At 34.3% G+C, this 17,432-nt stretch overlaps 1 protein-coding gene across 1 annotated transcript in view; it reads left to right on the top strand.

Moving 5' to 3' along the window:
• The window catches only part of LOC134531337 (protein tincar), a 300,099-nt gene extending 282,878 nt beyond the window's left edge, over positions 1-17,221 (top strand). Inside the window, exon 10 of the mRNA XM_063367034.1 lies at positions 403-17,221. Coding sequence (XP_063223104.1) covers positions 403-1,581 — 1,179 coding nt within the window. The 3' untranslated portion in view covers positions 1,582-17,221. The remainder of the gene's footprint in view (positions 1-402) is intronic.
• Positions 17,222-17,432: the final 211 nt, after the last annotated feature.

Raw genomic sequence — 17,432 nt, 5'->3', positions numbered from 1 at the left:
TAACAGTCATACAGTCAAATCTAAAGCGAAAAAAAAAAATTGTTAGCTTCTCTTTGGCCACTAACCTCTCGCAGGTGCTATATTAATATGGATCTTAAATTGCTTTCATTATTTGCTTGTTTCATTCATTTGCGATATGAGTATTGTTCGCATATTGTGTTCTTTAAGTTTCAGAGTTTATTTTTGTTTATAAGCTCAAATTGCTTTCTCTTATACATTTAATGAAGTATCTTTTAATTGGAAGCTTTTAATTGTGAGTGTTCAGTTCGTTTGATGTCATCTCTATGTAGTGTTCTGAGCTCAAACGTTTTACAATATCTGACTTTATTGTTGGATAAATGACTGTTCACTTGTTCCTGACTACACTCGTGACAGCTGTACGGTGGCCTCCGACTGTTGCAGCTGCAGAGCACAGCCACTCCACGCTGCCTGAGGCGAGCGGACTCGGGGATGCCTCACGATGAGCTGACGCCACGCTCTGGCTCGGTCAGCACGGAGAGCTCTGCGTCCGGGGGCTCGCCGCCGTGCGGCAACCACAGCGAGACGTCCAGCGGCGTTCACTCCAACTCCAGCTCCGACAACCACGGCCAGGGGCGGGGGGAGGCGGCCACGGCCAGACGGTCGACTAGCGTGGACGACCTCACCGCATCACTCGACCCCGTGGCCAGGACGCAGCCCCAGTGGCGCAGCTGCTCACTGCAGCGCAACGTGCTGCCTCCCACGGCTGTGTCCCTGCCCCGCGTGGTCCCCAAAAATGGCGATTCTGGTGGCGGGAGCAACCCTGCGCTCGTGCAGCCCATCTACGCCTTTGGCGCCGTCCACTCGCAACGGTACGTGTCGCACATTGCGTCCCCTGCCAACTGCCCCGTCGTCCCCAGCGGCAGCACGGGGGACATGGGCAGCCATCCGGCCGTGCTGCTGGAGAGCACGGCCGAGAGCACGGTCGTCATCAGGAGGAAGCAGCCACGGGCAAAGGATCCTGACGGTGCAGAAACGCCGCTGGTGAAAGACGAACCCTTCGGACGCTCCACGAACATGCGCATGACGTCATTCACCGACTGTCCCGATGGCTCGCGGCCAGGCGCGTCGTCGTCCGCGACCCTCCCGCACTATCCCACCCAGCCCATCGCAGTGGCGACCATCTACCCGCACTGCTCCACCATGCCACTGCCGAGCAGCGGCAACGTGCCGGTGAACCACCCTGCCACCACGGGCTCCGGGAGCTGCCACTCGTTTCCGCGCCCGCACACCACCATCCCCACTCACCACAACGGCATACGGCTGTTCAACGGCCCCAACCCCTTCGTTAAGCGGTTCCCCATCTACCACCACCACCAAGCGCTGAGCAACGGTCGGCCCCCGCAGGTGGTGGTCGGGCCTTATGGGACCATGCCCGTGAACGCCACCCCTGGGGTGGATACCGTTCGAAGCAGTAGCCTGACCGGCCACCACACGTTCCCGCACATGGTAGCCGGCATGAAGTACAGTCCGCAGCATCTCTCCAGCAAGCAGGACCGAGACTCTGCCAACTTCTCCATGGCATCTAGCGGTGACTCGGACCAGTATCTGCCCCACACGTGAGCCGGAGAATATAATTTTGTTTCAAAATGCAAACCATTATTCTGTCTTTCTGAGCTTTCAAAATCCCTCTGTACCTTTACGATGTCACCTTTAGTGTGCTGCAAAGTTTTACATTTATAAATACTGCTGTAAATGGGTAAAACAAATGACATTCCTGAGGGGAAATGTACACACACAGACTGCATGTGCACACAACCACAATGGGGCATAAATAATGTGTTGAGTGTTTAACATAATTATTTAATGATTGTGAAATATACGAGATTGTTTTGAAGTGCCGCTACAGAGAAGAACTTTAGATGCAAGTTTGAAAGTTAAATAAATGACTTGTCAAAAATATTTGTGTATCAAATTGTGTGCATTGTACCTGCAGTTTTTTTTATGTAACTGAAACACAAGCCAATGAAAGAAAACACAATACATACATATTAATGAAAGCAGCTACAGATTTTTGATGTGTAAACATCTTAGCTTTAGGTATTCGGCATTTGGTAGGAGTACTTTTGTGAAAATGGAATGTACTTAAATGAACATAAATGTGTCACAAAGATGATGGACCCACCAGTAGCAACATAAACCTGTATATAATTATTTTCGTAAATATTAGGGGTCATACCAAACATATTTTTGTGCCAAATGAAACCCAGTGATAGTGAACTACTCTGGAATATATTTGGTGAACTAAAATAGTCATATTAAATATTAATCTCAAACTTTCAAAGAATACTATAGCATTACAGTCATTAAAATACTTTTTTTTTTCTTAATTCCCCATTGACTTAATAGCACAGCGGTCGAGCATATGCTTGTTAACTTAAAGTTATGTGTTTCAAATATCATCACTAGAATTTTTTTCCTCCTTTTTTAATAACATTATAATATAGTAATAATTTTGAATCAGCTCAATAATGTTACAGTTTGTTAGTAGGAAATTTTTACAGACTGATTTCAGTCGTTTAAGCAAAAACAAATTAATATACAAACATATACTTAGTGTTATAATATCTTTTAAATGTTTTAGGTTAATATTTTAGTAATATAAATATGAGGAAACTTTATAGTATTAGCTGTTTAATAAATTTTAACATGATGGGTAGTATTTATAAAAATTTGTTGTCGAAAATCAGGACCAAAGCTAGGGTTTTATCAGAATGTTTCTAATAGTTTTAATTTCCAGTGGTTTTGTGCTGATCTTAGAGATAAACAGTATTTACAATCGCTGGTATATACCGAGGTTATGAAACAATAACAATTTTGATAGATTGCTGGGTCTCTGATAACCGGTTATCGAAGAAAGAGAATATAATTTTCAACTGTGCTGTAGTGCACATCACCCGATCTAGTGAGGAAAAAAATACTATAACTTCAATTCTTGTGCTGTCACTAGGTATCGCGATATGTGCATTTCATATTCAACATATCATATTCAACAACTATTTTTTAAACTAAACTATCCACACAGTTCTCAGTTATAAAAAAATTACTTAGCAGTTGGCATTTTTAAGTTCTTTAAGTAGGGGCTGGAATTTTTCGCGATCGCGAATTTTGCGAAAATTCGCGCGAATTTCGCATGAAAACGCGAAAAGTAAGTACATTCGCGAAAACCACAACATTTCTATATTACACTGCGAATATATCCCCGAAAAGTACCATTACAGTAGAATCCCGCCGATGCGAGCCCTCTCTGATGCGTCCATTCCGTTTATACGACCGTTTTTTGAGAAAACATGAAAAATTTAAGCAGAGAAAGTCGAAAATTTGAGTAAAATCGGCTGAAAAACAAGTCTGTTACACTTTGTTGGGCTCTATGCGTTCACGTTTATCTTGGTGAGAGCTGTACTGTAAGCAGCCAGGCATACAAAAGACGTCTAAAAATAGATACCACCCCTCTAGACTGACTGGCCACGCGGCAGTGTCTAGACGAGCTCGGCGCCTCCACTATCGCACGAAAAGCCGTCTCAGCTGTCATGTTATCTTACCCGCCCGGCGGCTTGACGTCATACGTGACGTGAGCGACGCTTACCTCTCCCATCCCCTGCTAATTCTTCAAGGCTCATCCCTCCCAGAGCCAGAAACCATGTAAAAACAACCCCCCCCCCCCCCCCTGCTTTTTTTTTAACAGCTAACATTTCAACACATTCCCTCCCTTATTTCAACCTTCTGCGTGAGAAACTGTCAGCGTGTTTTTTTTCTCTCTTTTTTTTTACGCTGCGAAGGGACGTGGAAAAGATAATTGCTTTAGCTGTCAAAATAAACATCGCTGACGGCAAGGGCGGGAGCGCATCCTGTCGGTCTGTCGCTGTGATTATCTAATCCAAAAACATGTCACAGCATTTCAGGATAGCATTGTTCTTATTTCTTTCGTTTATAGCCGAATGTTTTCTACTTGATCCACACAAGGTTAAAGTATCCTTTTAACCCAAGTCTTGTGTTTCAGCATAATTACCTTATTTTTACATAAGCCATGTTCGTGTACGGTTTTGATGCTCAAAATTGATCTGGGGTATAGTTCACACTAAGTTTCTTCTCATTTGTGCGCTGGGGTTTGTTCAAGTGGCAACCCCGTGTTCCTCCACTCCATTAAATACGAGCATATCAGTATCAGAAACATGGGTTTTATTGTACTGACAATAGCACAGTGATGTGCAAATTTTGCAACTGTAAAGTTTCATGGGATAGAAAAGATTTCATTGACAAACACCTAAAGTCGGCTAAGCATGTGGCATTGGCAGCCAAAATAAAAAAAAAAAATAAAAAAAAATTGTAGTTGCAAACATCTATAGCAACGTGTCTGTTTTGTGTAACTGTTTTGGATTTAATTGGCTGTTATTATGCATATTAGCCTATTCCTAGTATACATGGATTGTTTATTAAATATGTAAACTATTATATTCAATAACTGCACAATTTAGTCAACATTTAAAATACCGGTAAAATTTCCATTGCATAACGAAAATACCGACTTTAAACCACCGCTTTTCTAATTTGAAAGTACCGCTTTTTGCATATTGAAAACACCGAAATTTTCCAGGCCCTATCTTTAAGTAATAGCAAATTTTCAAAGTAACATTCTATATAAGAGTTCTCTGTTCACAATCAAAATAAACTGTTTTCTGCTCGCGATCGACGTAAACCGTTCTTTGCTCACGGACGACATTTTAACCAATTCTCAGCTATTTGACAATTATCAGGAGATGGCAGTGATTCAATATTTTGTAATTGTTTGGTTTTAACAGATTAACTAAGGTTGTTTTATGTGTACATCAATAGGCTATACGCTATAACATCTGCATGTCAAAGTTAAGCAGAACATGAGCTAAATTAAATAAAAAATGTCATTCATTCAGTACGCATTTCTTTGTATTATGCAAATACATAATGTGCTTGGATAAAATTATATACAATTACGTCTGTAACCGCAGCAAATTATTATTTTAGATAACAAAAAGGAAAATTACAATGTCAGTATTAAAATTAGACCATAATTTTAATGGTCATAATGATTTTTTTGGTTGCTCTTTGCAATTGGAATAGCAAATTATTAAAAACAGACCTTCATACCCAATAACTGATAATTTTAACTATCTAAATAACCAGTTATTCAATCGGAAAAATAACTACCATATCTGAAAGTAACCATTTCACTCATTCCTAGCTGCTATCTACGTTTGATGGTGGCGAGCAACGTTTACGATTCTGGCAGCTAATTCTAGCAGCATATGCAGAAACGTATGCGATTCACTTCCAGAAACTTTGGTATTTGAAAAGCGAATATTTTATTCATCAGTTTACTTATCATGCTCATCATTATTTTAAAGAATTCTACATTAAATTTAGTGCCCAAGTTTCATGTTATAAGTTTATTTGCAACATGAACAACATGAGAAGACATGAATTAGCTCGCTACCAAGGTTAGATGTTTACACATCACTGGAGAGTAATGAAAGACTCACATTTGTTTTTTACAGACTGCATGAACTGCATAAAACATAACTGATCGAAAAAGCAAAAGTTCTTTAAAATATGTTTCTTATAACTAATATTTTTAAAGTATCATTATTTGGTTCAGTCTCAAATTTTTTTTATGTAAAATGCTTTAAAAAGCAGTAAATAAAAAAGGAAACAAGACAGAATAATAGAATACTGTAAAGCATAAAAGTAATCTCTAAGAAGTTCATCATGTTATACTAAGTTATATACGTCTGTACTTAGTGTTGATTGCAAGGCATATTTCACAGGTGACAATATGTGACAAGAGAGTTTTATAATAATACTAATAGCATTTGCATGTACTCATGTTATGTCAGCATTTTCTTCTGTGGCTTGTACAGAACTGTCATTCATATGATGTTTGCCTTGCCTAAGCAAACTGTTTGTGGTGCATCACATAAAATTTAATTTTATTTTGCTGCAATGCACAGTAGAGTTTGCATTTAAAATGTTCAAATGAGAGTAGCCTTATCACTGATTATTGACATGACTGCATGTGATTACAATACTGTACGGTAGTAAAGGTATGTCTCCATTCAAGTACAATGCCAGTATTCATTCCACTATAGCCATCAAACTAGATCTAATGTTACTTACATGATCATCTTTGTTATGAACTCTACGTTAATATTTCCAGTAAAATGATGAACCCACTTTTTAAATGCAATGGCAGTTAAATTAAAAATCAAACAACCTTTATAAAAATGTTAACCAAATATGTTGCTCTAAAATAAATTTTAACCAATGTTTAATTTTTTATTTTATGTTTTGGAACACAGCCGCTGATGTGGGACCACTTCTGGAGACTGAATTAAATATTCTGTGCTACCAATAACTTGTATCCCTTTAGTGATCATATTGCTGGAGAGCATACAAACAGCTTTCTCTCAGGTGTCACCTCTTTGTAGTTGTGGACTGTTAAATATTAATTTATATTCTGTTATTTTTTACAATACACAGGTAACTGCTGCTATGAGATGGCCCTAACAGCTTCTCTTGTTTATGCTGTTACTAAATTTGAATTTTTTCTGGCGCTTAGCCTAAAGATTTATCTTCATTGATAAATTAATGGTTTGGCTAATCAAATTCTTTTTTTTTTTTAATGATCAACCTTCAATCCAAAACCATTGTGCTATCTGAAAGAAAGAAACCTTCCCAATAAATGTATTGCTTATCCATCATCATGTTTACCCAACTATGTGAAGTTACCGGATTTTAGCCACAGCTAAATTTTGTATACTAATGCCTCCATAATTCTGACTTTGTTTATTTAGTTTACAAAAAACATGCATGTTTTAGAAAAAACATCTTTCTCTTGTAATTTATTGGTCAGGTATTATTTTAGGAAGAATTGAGTTTAATTTAATTATTTTGGTGCAAACTAATGCTGTAACATTTTTTCTGTCCACTCCTGGTATTATTTTTAATCTATAATGGTTAGGGGAAATCTTATTTCCTTAAATTTTAGTTGATTATTTGAGGTTGTATTTTAAACATTGAGGTTCCCACACCAATACAAACTGTGGGTGTGTGGTTGTCATAAAAAATGATTAATAATTATTAATGAATAAAGCCGAAGCCAATGTCAGACATGCAGTTGTCATCAAATTACTTATTTGGCAGAGTTAGTATAACCAACATGATGCTGTGTTAAATTTGGAGCTAGAGAAGTATAGCTAAAGTTAACCTCAACATAATTAAAAAGGTCATTACTAATGTCCCTTCTAATTAAAACCAGTAAATAAAAAAAAACCTTGCATTTAGTTCGAAATAAAATATTATGTCTGGCAAATTAGCACACCATAAAAAAAGTCAGTGCATTTTAGGAAATAACATGTGAGCAAGTCTTTCAGTAGTCACTAGCGATGTGTAAACCTCTAACCTCTGTAACGAGCAAATTCATGTGTTCTAATGTTGCAAACAAACTTATAATACGAAACTCATATTCAAAATTTAACATTGAATTATTTAAAATAATGCAGAGCATAATAAATATCCTAATAAATAAAATAATAACTTTTCAAATACCAACATTTCTGGATGCGAATCACACACATACATTCTGCACTTACAGCTAGAATTCACTGCCTAAATAATAAATGTTGCTTGCAACCATCATGTGCAGATGACAGCAGGAAACAGACGTATATTTTTAACTAATAGAAGTAGCTCCGATAAAGACGAAAAAGACTAAAAAATTCTAAACCCCGGTTTTGAACCTAATTTTTGAAAAGGAATTTTATAAAAATACTGCCCATCTTGTTAAAATTCACTAAACAGTTCATAATATAAAGTTTTCGCACACTAGAAGTTATACTTCTAGGGCATTACTAAAACATCAACTTAAAACATTTTAAAACATATGTATTATAACACTAAGTATAATTTTGTACATTTGTTTTGGCTTAAAAAGACTTAAATCAGTTTGCAAAAACTTACTACAAACAAACCTTAAACGTATTAAACTCATTCATTATTATATGTTAATAAAAAAGTAAAAAAAAAAATTCAGTGACGAGGTTTGAACCATGTCAAAAATATCCCCTTGAGCTATACGAGCGCACGCTCTACCGTTGTGCTCCAGGGTCTATTGGGATTTTGCAAGGAGAATATGTATTATAATCATTGTAATACCAGTTTTCTTACGTATTTTAAAACTTGTAATCATATTTTTCTATGACTATTTTAGTTTACAAATATATTACAGGGTAGTTTCACTATCATAAAGTTTAATTTGGCACACCAATACATATAGTATGTCCCCTAATGTTTACCAAAGTGACTACATATGGATTTATATTGCTACACTTGGGTCCGCCATCGTGACGACTTCGGCACCATGGTTACTTCCATTCCATTCAAAATATTACTCCTACCAAATGCCGTACACAGAGAGCTAAGATGTTTACACTTTAAAAAGAAGTTTGTGTAGTTAATGGGAAGTGAGAATCAGGGAATGTAAAGTCGAGGTTCTGCTGCAGCAATAGGTATTCATGTTTTACTACCCAGCAAGAAATATGAGGTTGATGAATAAAAGCGGTTCTTTGCGGCCATATCACGAGGACAGATCATATTCTCAAGCTCTGAAAAGTAGTTTGTAGTTAAACGTTTTCTTGGGTACCTACCTCTTTCTGTGAGGCATGACAGTAGCATAACCTTGCTCTTATCCACATTCGAAAGACAACCTGAAAAAAATTAGGTCACTTTTAATGACATAGAGACATCATTCTTAGTTTTGTTTTTAGGTAAATTTTGTATTTAAAATTGATAATTTCCATGTGGTTTTATTTTCATTTTTATAAGTGATGTTTATTTATGACAGTATATATGACAGTTGTTTTATGACAATATATAATATGCCTGACAACATATTTCTTAATTCTTTTTTCACAAAAAACAGTAAGTTTCATTCTGAGTATGGTAGTTTTTAAAGTTGATTATTGGTTACATGAATGCCTGAGGTAAACTTACTAACAAAAAATAAATTATCAAGTGTTTTTGTGTTTTAAGTACACAAAATAATATATAATGTAAAAATAAAATAATATCAATCGGGGAACAATTAGTTTAACAATCCACTAAATACTGCATACACTCAAACAATGTCATTCATTACATTTTGGAATGCTTTTGTTTAAATTCAGTTTTATTCCATGAATCAACTCGCATTCCAATGTTATTTCGGTTTAATCACAATCATCCAACAATTCTTGTCCCTATTAATATGAAGCACAGAAAAACGAGACTCTTATAAAATAAAGGTGACAGATACAGATAGGACAAGGTTGTAAGAGTTAATACAAGGGTAAGAAACAGGCTCAAGCCAGTCAACACATTTTAAAAATGGTCCTTTCCCATCCTCTTTAATGCAACAGAAGCACAAGTACAACTGAATGTATGAACTCCACCAACAGTGACATACGTGCATTCAAGTAAGATGACCTGTTGTTAAAGACAAGTAATGGCTTAAAACTCTTCAAACTAGCAAACATTTTTAGTCTCATATGCTTTAAAAAACTGTATCATGCAAACCTACATCCCTGACTTTATTTACTGCTTATTCAATCAGTACCATTTAACTTAACATATTGTATAAAAATATAAGTCTGAATCCAGAAACTGTAAAAAAAAAATCACACGTATCTACAGGTCGAAAATATAACGTAATGTTGTATTTCGTCAAAGACATAGTATTATTGGTCATGTCTTATTTGTTTCAGTCTCCACAAACATGGATGTGTTGATATTGCTCTATGTATTTCAGGTGGCTACAAAATACTGCAATTAATTTTTAATGTCGACACTGCTTGCAATTGGTTTTTTGATTAGTTTGTATATCACTGACATTATTATTTTCCAAGACATGTAAACTAGTTAAAAGAATGTGTACTAACTGTTAGCATGACTTAAGTAAAATACAGGCTTAAAATTTAATTATATATATAGTGTCTACAAAATTACAAAAATTTATTATATAATTAAGTTTTATAATTAAGTTTTTTTCCCTAAAAAAGTACAATGATCAGTCAGAGGAAACATCACAAACCTTACCCAGTTCCTTAATGTAGTCTGATGACCAGTCCACAACTGCAGCTCACCTGGGCATCAGATTAAAGCAAGTTTAGAAGGTTTTGTTTGTGGGATAATTTTGCAGCATTGTAAAAATTTAAAAAAAAAATTAATTTAATAGTGTTGAGAGCCATTTGTATGATTAAATTTCCATTTCATTATTTTAGCTATCATGAAATCTTTCCAAGCAGGGAAAAAAAAAAATATTGACATACTTAATTCTACTAGCCAATTCATTCAAATTTCCCACTGAGAATGTTTCTTCAGCAGTGAACCTTTTCATTTTTTTTTTATGAGTACTGTTGTAATTATAAAATAAAAAAATCTAATATTTCTCCTAAACTATCTTTTTGATGAGGCCTTCTGATCAAACACACTCCTTAAGTTTTTAGTACATACATATTCTCCTCAGACAAGGGTAAGGCTCAGATGATATTTGGCAGTGAAAAAGTATAAATTTGCAATACCTCTACTCAGGGACTAATTTTGTTCACAAAAAATGACAACTTAATCCATAAAATTGTACTTGATACCTAATAAAATTAATAAAATTACAATTTACCAAATTAAATATTGTAAATTAATTACTGCAATTTTTGGTTTATAATATATTTACAAATACATGTGTACTTCGAAATGAAATAATAGTTTAGAATAACTTTTTCGGGCATTTCATAAATAATAACTTAAAAAGATATCAACTAGTGAATCTTTGAAAAATTTACATGAAACCAATTCATAAATAAAATGTACTTAATGCACAGAATGTTGTTATGAGTGCAAAACAAATAATGACTGCATCTAAATTGGCACATAATAATTACAAATACTACCTATATAAATAAATGGAAAAATCCTAATCCTAGGCCCAAGAAATTCTGTTAACTGAATCCTAAACCAAGTAGAAACAGACACTTTATCTAGAACAAAATTTCACTATCCTTCAGGATCCGGAACACATTCTGCAGTGTTTTTGGTGAAATTCAAACACTATTTTACTACCAGAACTGGAAGGAGCTTTTTTGATATGTTGTGTCCGGGAAACAATTATCTAAAATTGTATACATCATAAACTAAAGATTATTTAATATCTTGTTTAACTGCATTTTTGAATTGCCTGGTGAAATGTGTTTAAAAAAATTCATAAATCAAAAACTAAAAGGAGGCATTCAGAACTCAGAAAGCACAGTCCATGGGTCTCTCCACGATTAACTTAGTTTATTTGAAGTCTCCATTTCTTGTAGGTGGTTCCATCCCAAAATCTGAACACTATGCAAAATTTAGGAGCATAGAATTATTAGGATACAAAAATAATTGGAACGTCCTGTCATATTTAAATGTTTCTATGCATATTAATGCAATATCAAAACCCAAATTTTTTAACTACTAACCCCTCATTGCTGTAGACTTACTAAAGGGGCCATATTCAAGGACAATAACAATAACACAATATGAAGTGACTTTAGTCAAGTTACTAGCAACTGCAGATTTAGAAAGCTGGGTTTATCCAGCTGAGTCAGCCACTAGCATAGCTTTTATAAGAGAAAGTGAGCATGACACAACACGTGATATGTGTTTCCAGAAGGGTGCAGAAGACAGAATCACCAGACAGTGCATGCATATAACCACAATGGAGAGAAGTACATTATATAGGTACTTCATGCAAAAATCATTAAAAGCTAGTTAAATAGTTGATTTTTGATGACTAAACATGCACTTTATTCTGAAGCCAAATTAAGCTACTATAAGAAGATTATCAGTCCAAAATAGTGTCTTGGAGTTGTAAAATTAAGTTACCAGTAGAATTACATTTAGAGTGTAGGGCACTATTTTAATTTTACTAATTTTTGCTGATTCATAGAAAAAAGTATGTTGGCAACTTTGAATGTCAGTTAAACCACTCTCATCCCTACTGTCTGAGTGATTCTGTTTCCTGCTACCCCCTTCATTACCCACAGTATGCAAGAGTTTGTATTATACATGAAAGACTGATTAGTTTGTTTATAATATTGTACATGTGTTCATGTTATGTAATTATATGTGTGTACTTATCAAACAATAAAAGTGAAGCTTGAAATCACTTAAAATTGCAGCAGTAAATAAATATTGACACAACAAGCCATGTTCTTTCATGTAAAAAAAAAACCACACAGAGTTGCTTCCTATAACTAGGTCACCAGTGACTACCTGGAAAGTAAAAAATTAGTGAAATAATGCATTTCCCCACAATAATATCACTTGTGTTGGGATTCTGCAGCACACTGCAAAAAGCAAGTGATATGAGTACATATAAATGGTGATATTTATAATATATTTGAAATTTTGTAACACGTTTGATAATTATGTGTTTTCTGTTTTGTGTTAATCTACGGAAACAAGGTTGTTACGACAATGAAGACTGGGTCCTACGTGCCTTTTTTTCCCTGTAAAATCAATTTTTTTTATTGTGCCAGGTTTTTTTTGCAAAGTGTTTAGTGATGAAAAAAAAATTGATTTTGATAACAGTGTAGGTATTTACTATTTATTATGAAATTGGAGTAGTTTTTTACAGATTTAGATTCATGAAATAAATATGTGTAGAAAAAAAGTTTTTAAATGCAAAGAGGAACAAAAACAAGCAAAAAATATTCTACTGAGCTAAGTTAAGATTTTTTTACAGTAATTACCATAATCCAGACAATATAAACATGTTTTATATTTTTTAAGGGGCCAGTTTTAGTCAGTTACTATAGGCCAAATAGTAACAATATAACACTGTAATTATTAACTACATTTAATGTCCCTTTTATTCCTATATGTTTAACTTCTCATGTCTTCATGATGAGTGAGATATGGTAGTTTCCTCAAATACAAATAGTTCAAGTAATAATTTTCTTGATTACATTTATTTTTAAAGTTTAAATATTTCTTAAATGCTTCAAGTTATATTCACATATTATCTAAACCAGCATAAATCAATGAGAGGCGTTACAAGAAGTCTCAAAAATAACAGATACAAATAACTTTCATAAGAGTGCAGTATTGATTACCCATCTTGCATAGTCGCAAGACTTTGCAGGTGTACCTGCGATACATTAGTTAAAGAAACGCTGCAGTCACTTTAAAGATTGGTAAACAATTATGAGTACTAAATGATAACAATAATATCTATCACACAATTTTCCATTATTAATTTCTTGGACAGAATTGAAATGAATTTGATTTATCTCCAGAGGATCATTCTTGCATATTTTCACTTTCAGTGGCATTAGAATACTCAGATGACAAATAAAAATCATGAAAACTTTTTCAACAGTGCATGATCAATATTTTCAGCACTTGTAGCAAACTTGCACATAGTTTTGTAAAGCATTGAATGCAGTCGTGTTTAAGTGACAGTAAAATATTAATATTAAATGTGCATCCACACTTTAATAAAAAAAATTATTACTGTGCTCCTCATAACACACACTGAAAACAGCAGAATGAATCTCGGAGGAGATTGTATTCTTAGTTGGTTTTCCCCAATGACTATCTTAAGTTTATCCTATGCCAAACACAGGATGTCTGGATTCATTTGGATAAAAAATCACATTTTTCATTTTTATAACAAAAAGCAGCTGTTGAACATATTGTTTTGCCTCATTGCCCCTTACGTTTTTGAGTACCTACTTAGTACTTATAACATCTAGATTGTAGCCTATTATAGCCAGTCACTAAATGCTTCTTGACTTCTAGGTGAGGTAACCGCCATAAAAATGGTGTGTCTGATGTTTCGGCATTCCTTCTTGCAACCACCTTCACAGGCGATTTTCATGCATGTAGCCTCAGACAAAAAAAAATATGCAATTCCAGTTAAACTATTTATTGACGTAGAACTTCTTTGGGTCCAATGAGAGTAAAATTTCAAGGTCAAATTTTAATCCAACATTTTTGTGAAACATTGTTGTGAAATGTTTCTGACCCGAAAAGGACAGAAAATAGGTACTTGGCCAAAGAGATATAGAGCGAGCACTATGCTATATACATTGCTGGGCTCCTTTTCGTTCTCATCTCTGTGTGATGATTTAGCCCCTGCCTAAAAAAAATATAACCGAGAGAGATAGATGAATGAAAGAATAATACAGAGTATGTGCGCATGCACTTGTTTCAGAAAATAGATATAGGTATCCTATAGTCAGCTATGAGTGCCTTGAATTTTATATTCGCTACCAGCGCGCTCGCGTTCCTCCTTGTTCAACCAGCAGTGTAGAGCGCGCTGTTGAGAGTCCCTGCATTTCCCGTATAGATAGCACTATCTGTTGTGAATTTCATATTTTGTTCAGAGATGTTGGCATGTTCCAAATGGCAGAATTTTTTAAGAAACAGTAATATTTGTTAATTAATCATTGTTTATTGATTAATAATCATTGATATCCTGAGCAGTTATTTTAAAGTGAGTAATAATTTGTTAATTCATATTTATTTATAAAATTGTTTTCCTTCTCTCTTTCTCTTTGCCGTTTTACCCCTTACAATATACTTATGAGTCAAGGTTTGAATTTCCAAAGTAGTTTCACTTCTATCACGTGTACTTTTTTTTATGTAGATGAACAGGTGCTTAACCAACTGTTGAGTTCACAGTTCCATTAGTGACCACGCACACACTAGACAACACCCATGATGAAAGAGTTGGTGTCTGAATTATGGTAATTTTTGTAAAGAAAACTTCATAAAATTTTTATAATAGTGTTGATGATACGTATGATACCATGAGTAAACCAATTAATTTTGGTTATAATATAAATACATGAAATATTTAATACAAATGTATTGCCATGTAGTAAATAATTGCCTATTGTTTGTTATATTTGGTGAGTAAAATTAACTGTTATTTCCAACACAGAACATGATGACTGTACTGCACCTAAAGAAATTTACGGTCTATGGTAGGTAGTCTTTAACTTTAAACTCGACATTTGGGTTGGTAAAATTTTATCTCATTCTGTGGTGCTTTGTAAATGTGCAGCACTTGAGTAATTTATCACAACTGCCTCCTCGGTTAGATCCAGGAAGTTATCCTCCAGCATTTTTTGTGCAGTGCATTCACCATGATGCGTTTGATGTCGAGTCAGCACCAACGTAAATGTAGTCCATGCACTTAACACTTGAGTAGAAATGATTATTTGTAAATATAATAATCCTTCGGCCAGTGAAATCACCTAGTAACACTCTATGTGGATTCCCATTTTATAAACTTCTGTAAAGATAACAGGTTAAATCACTTCGATCTTGATGTAACTACTTATGTATCCAGTGTTCCAATTCAGTGCTTTTAAGGTTAAAATGTTGCAGATTTGAATGACCAAAAAAAGATTCCTTCTCTAGCAAAGAATTTTTAGTAATTGTTTACTGTCAAGAATGTAGTTAAGATTGTGCAATTCTTAAAACTACCCTTCAAATTATACTGTAAGCATTTTCATTTGATCTCACATATGTGATTTGTTAACCTTACTGAGACTGCAAAATGCCCTAATAATCCAATAAATTATGATCATAAGCAAGGACCACCACATTTAAGTTTTTTCACTGGTATTTCTCACTGCTTTTGTATTTTCACATTGGATTTTTGCACCGCTTTTTAATTATTTTAACACCGCTTTTAGTCAGTTAATTTACAGTTTTATGGGGTCCTTACCTGCTAATAGTTGTACACAATAATAATGTTCAACAGAGAAGCCTGGTAGGCACATGCTCTAGAATCTGCAAGCTATGACAGCCGTTTTTACAGTCAGGTTTTAATATAAAAATAATTACTTAACAATATTGTGGCATTTATTGCTTCCTACTCTTTAGGAAACTTTTTAAAACCAAATTGGGGAGCAGGGAGAATACACCAGAATACAACTAATCGTACACAAGTTTCATTGACGCTAATACTAGTTTTAAACGCAAAAATTTTATTTTTTAAAAATTCTACTGTCTTGTAGCAATCATTTTATGATGATAAGGTGATCAACTAGTAATGGTTAAAATCAACCTCTATGTTTGCATTGAGTAAAAAGGTTAGGAAAAGCTGACACAGTTAAAATGACCTATAGTGTTATTTCATTCACAAACAATATGATAGATGATTAGTTTTATTTTACAATCTCATATGAAGACTTATAAAATAAAAAATATTTTAATTTCTTTCTTACTGCTTACTTAGTTTTGAATGCAAATGGTGAGGACAAAAGAAGTGCACAACAAACATTTTTGGTGATAATATAGAAGAGTCTAAATTAACATTTAATGTGGACCGGGACAAACTCGGATAACAAAAATATAGGATAACACAGACATAATTGGAAAATCGTCACGGTTTTCTGTTGGCCCAGTGGTATCATTTTTTGGGGTTATGTTTTTCCAGGTTTTCTTCGGTGCTGATTCTTTCACGTCACTCATGATTCGCCCAACCAGTACGTAACATATTTGAGGTAAATTTTTTTAGACTTTTAGCAACATTTAGATCATTTATTAGATCCTCAAGCAAATTTTTTACAGTCTTTGCTGACAATGGTGCTTAGGTTGGCTCAGATAATATAGAAGCTTGGTTGATCAAGACTCTACTGTGCTACATATTGAAATAGTATAAAATGTTCTTCTTGATAACCCACAATCAACTTTTCTTGGTCAGTCAAATGAACAATCTGAAATATTTTCTTTTGTTTAATAATAGATAATGTGGCTTGAAAAAAAATTGTTTCATACTGAAACTTATCAATATATAATGTTAAAGATTGTATGAAGCATAAATTGGTGTGCTTATAAGGTAAAACCATTGTTTTGAGTAAAAAAAAAAAAAAAGTGCTAATGCAAAAAGACCCAATCTGCATTAGTTAGTTTTACATTATTTTTTTATAAAACAGTTTTGAGTAACCTATCATCAAAGAGAAAAATTATGTTTTATGGCATTTTCAAAATTGAAAAATCATTAAATTCCAATTATATTGTCAAATATGAAAGAAAATTTCCTATCAAAACCTCAAATATTTGTACAATATTATTATCAAATGTTTTTTCTGTGTACTATGTATAATAAACAGTTATGTAATGTGTACTAGAAACAATAAAACAAAAATTTTAATATTTTCATTTCATTTGAGGTTGACACACACAGTAGCAACTACAACACTAAAACACCACAAGACTAAGGGTTTAGCCACACTGTATGCGATGTGACACTTGGGAGTAAAAAAAATGCTTTATGTAAGTGCCCATATCGAGCATGCAACACTTAGCAACAAATATTAGCACGAGACGAGTCTCTCGGTTTGCTCAGGACAGTCTCG

This window comes from Bacillus rossius, chromosome 3 (assembly GCF_032445375.1).
Source record: "Bacillus rossius redtenbacheri isolate Brsri chromosome 3, Brsri_v3, whole genome shotgun sequence".
Taxonomy (NCBI): Eukaryota; Metazoa; Arthropoda; class Insecta; order Phasmatodea; family Bacillidae; genus Bacillus; species Bacillus rossius.
The sequence above is the reverse complement of the archived record's forward strand: the minus strand, read 5'-3'. Positions and strand labels throughout refer to the sequence as shown.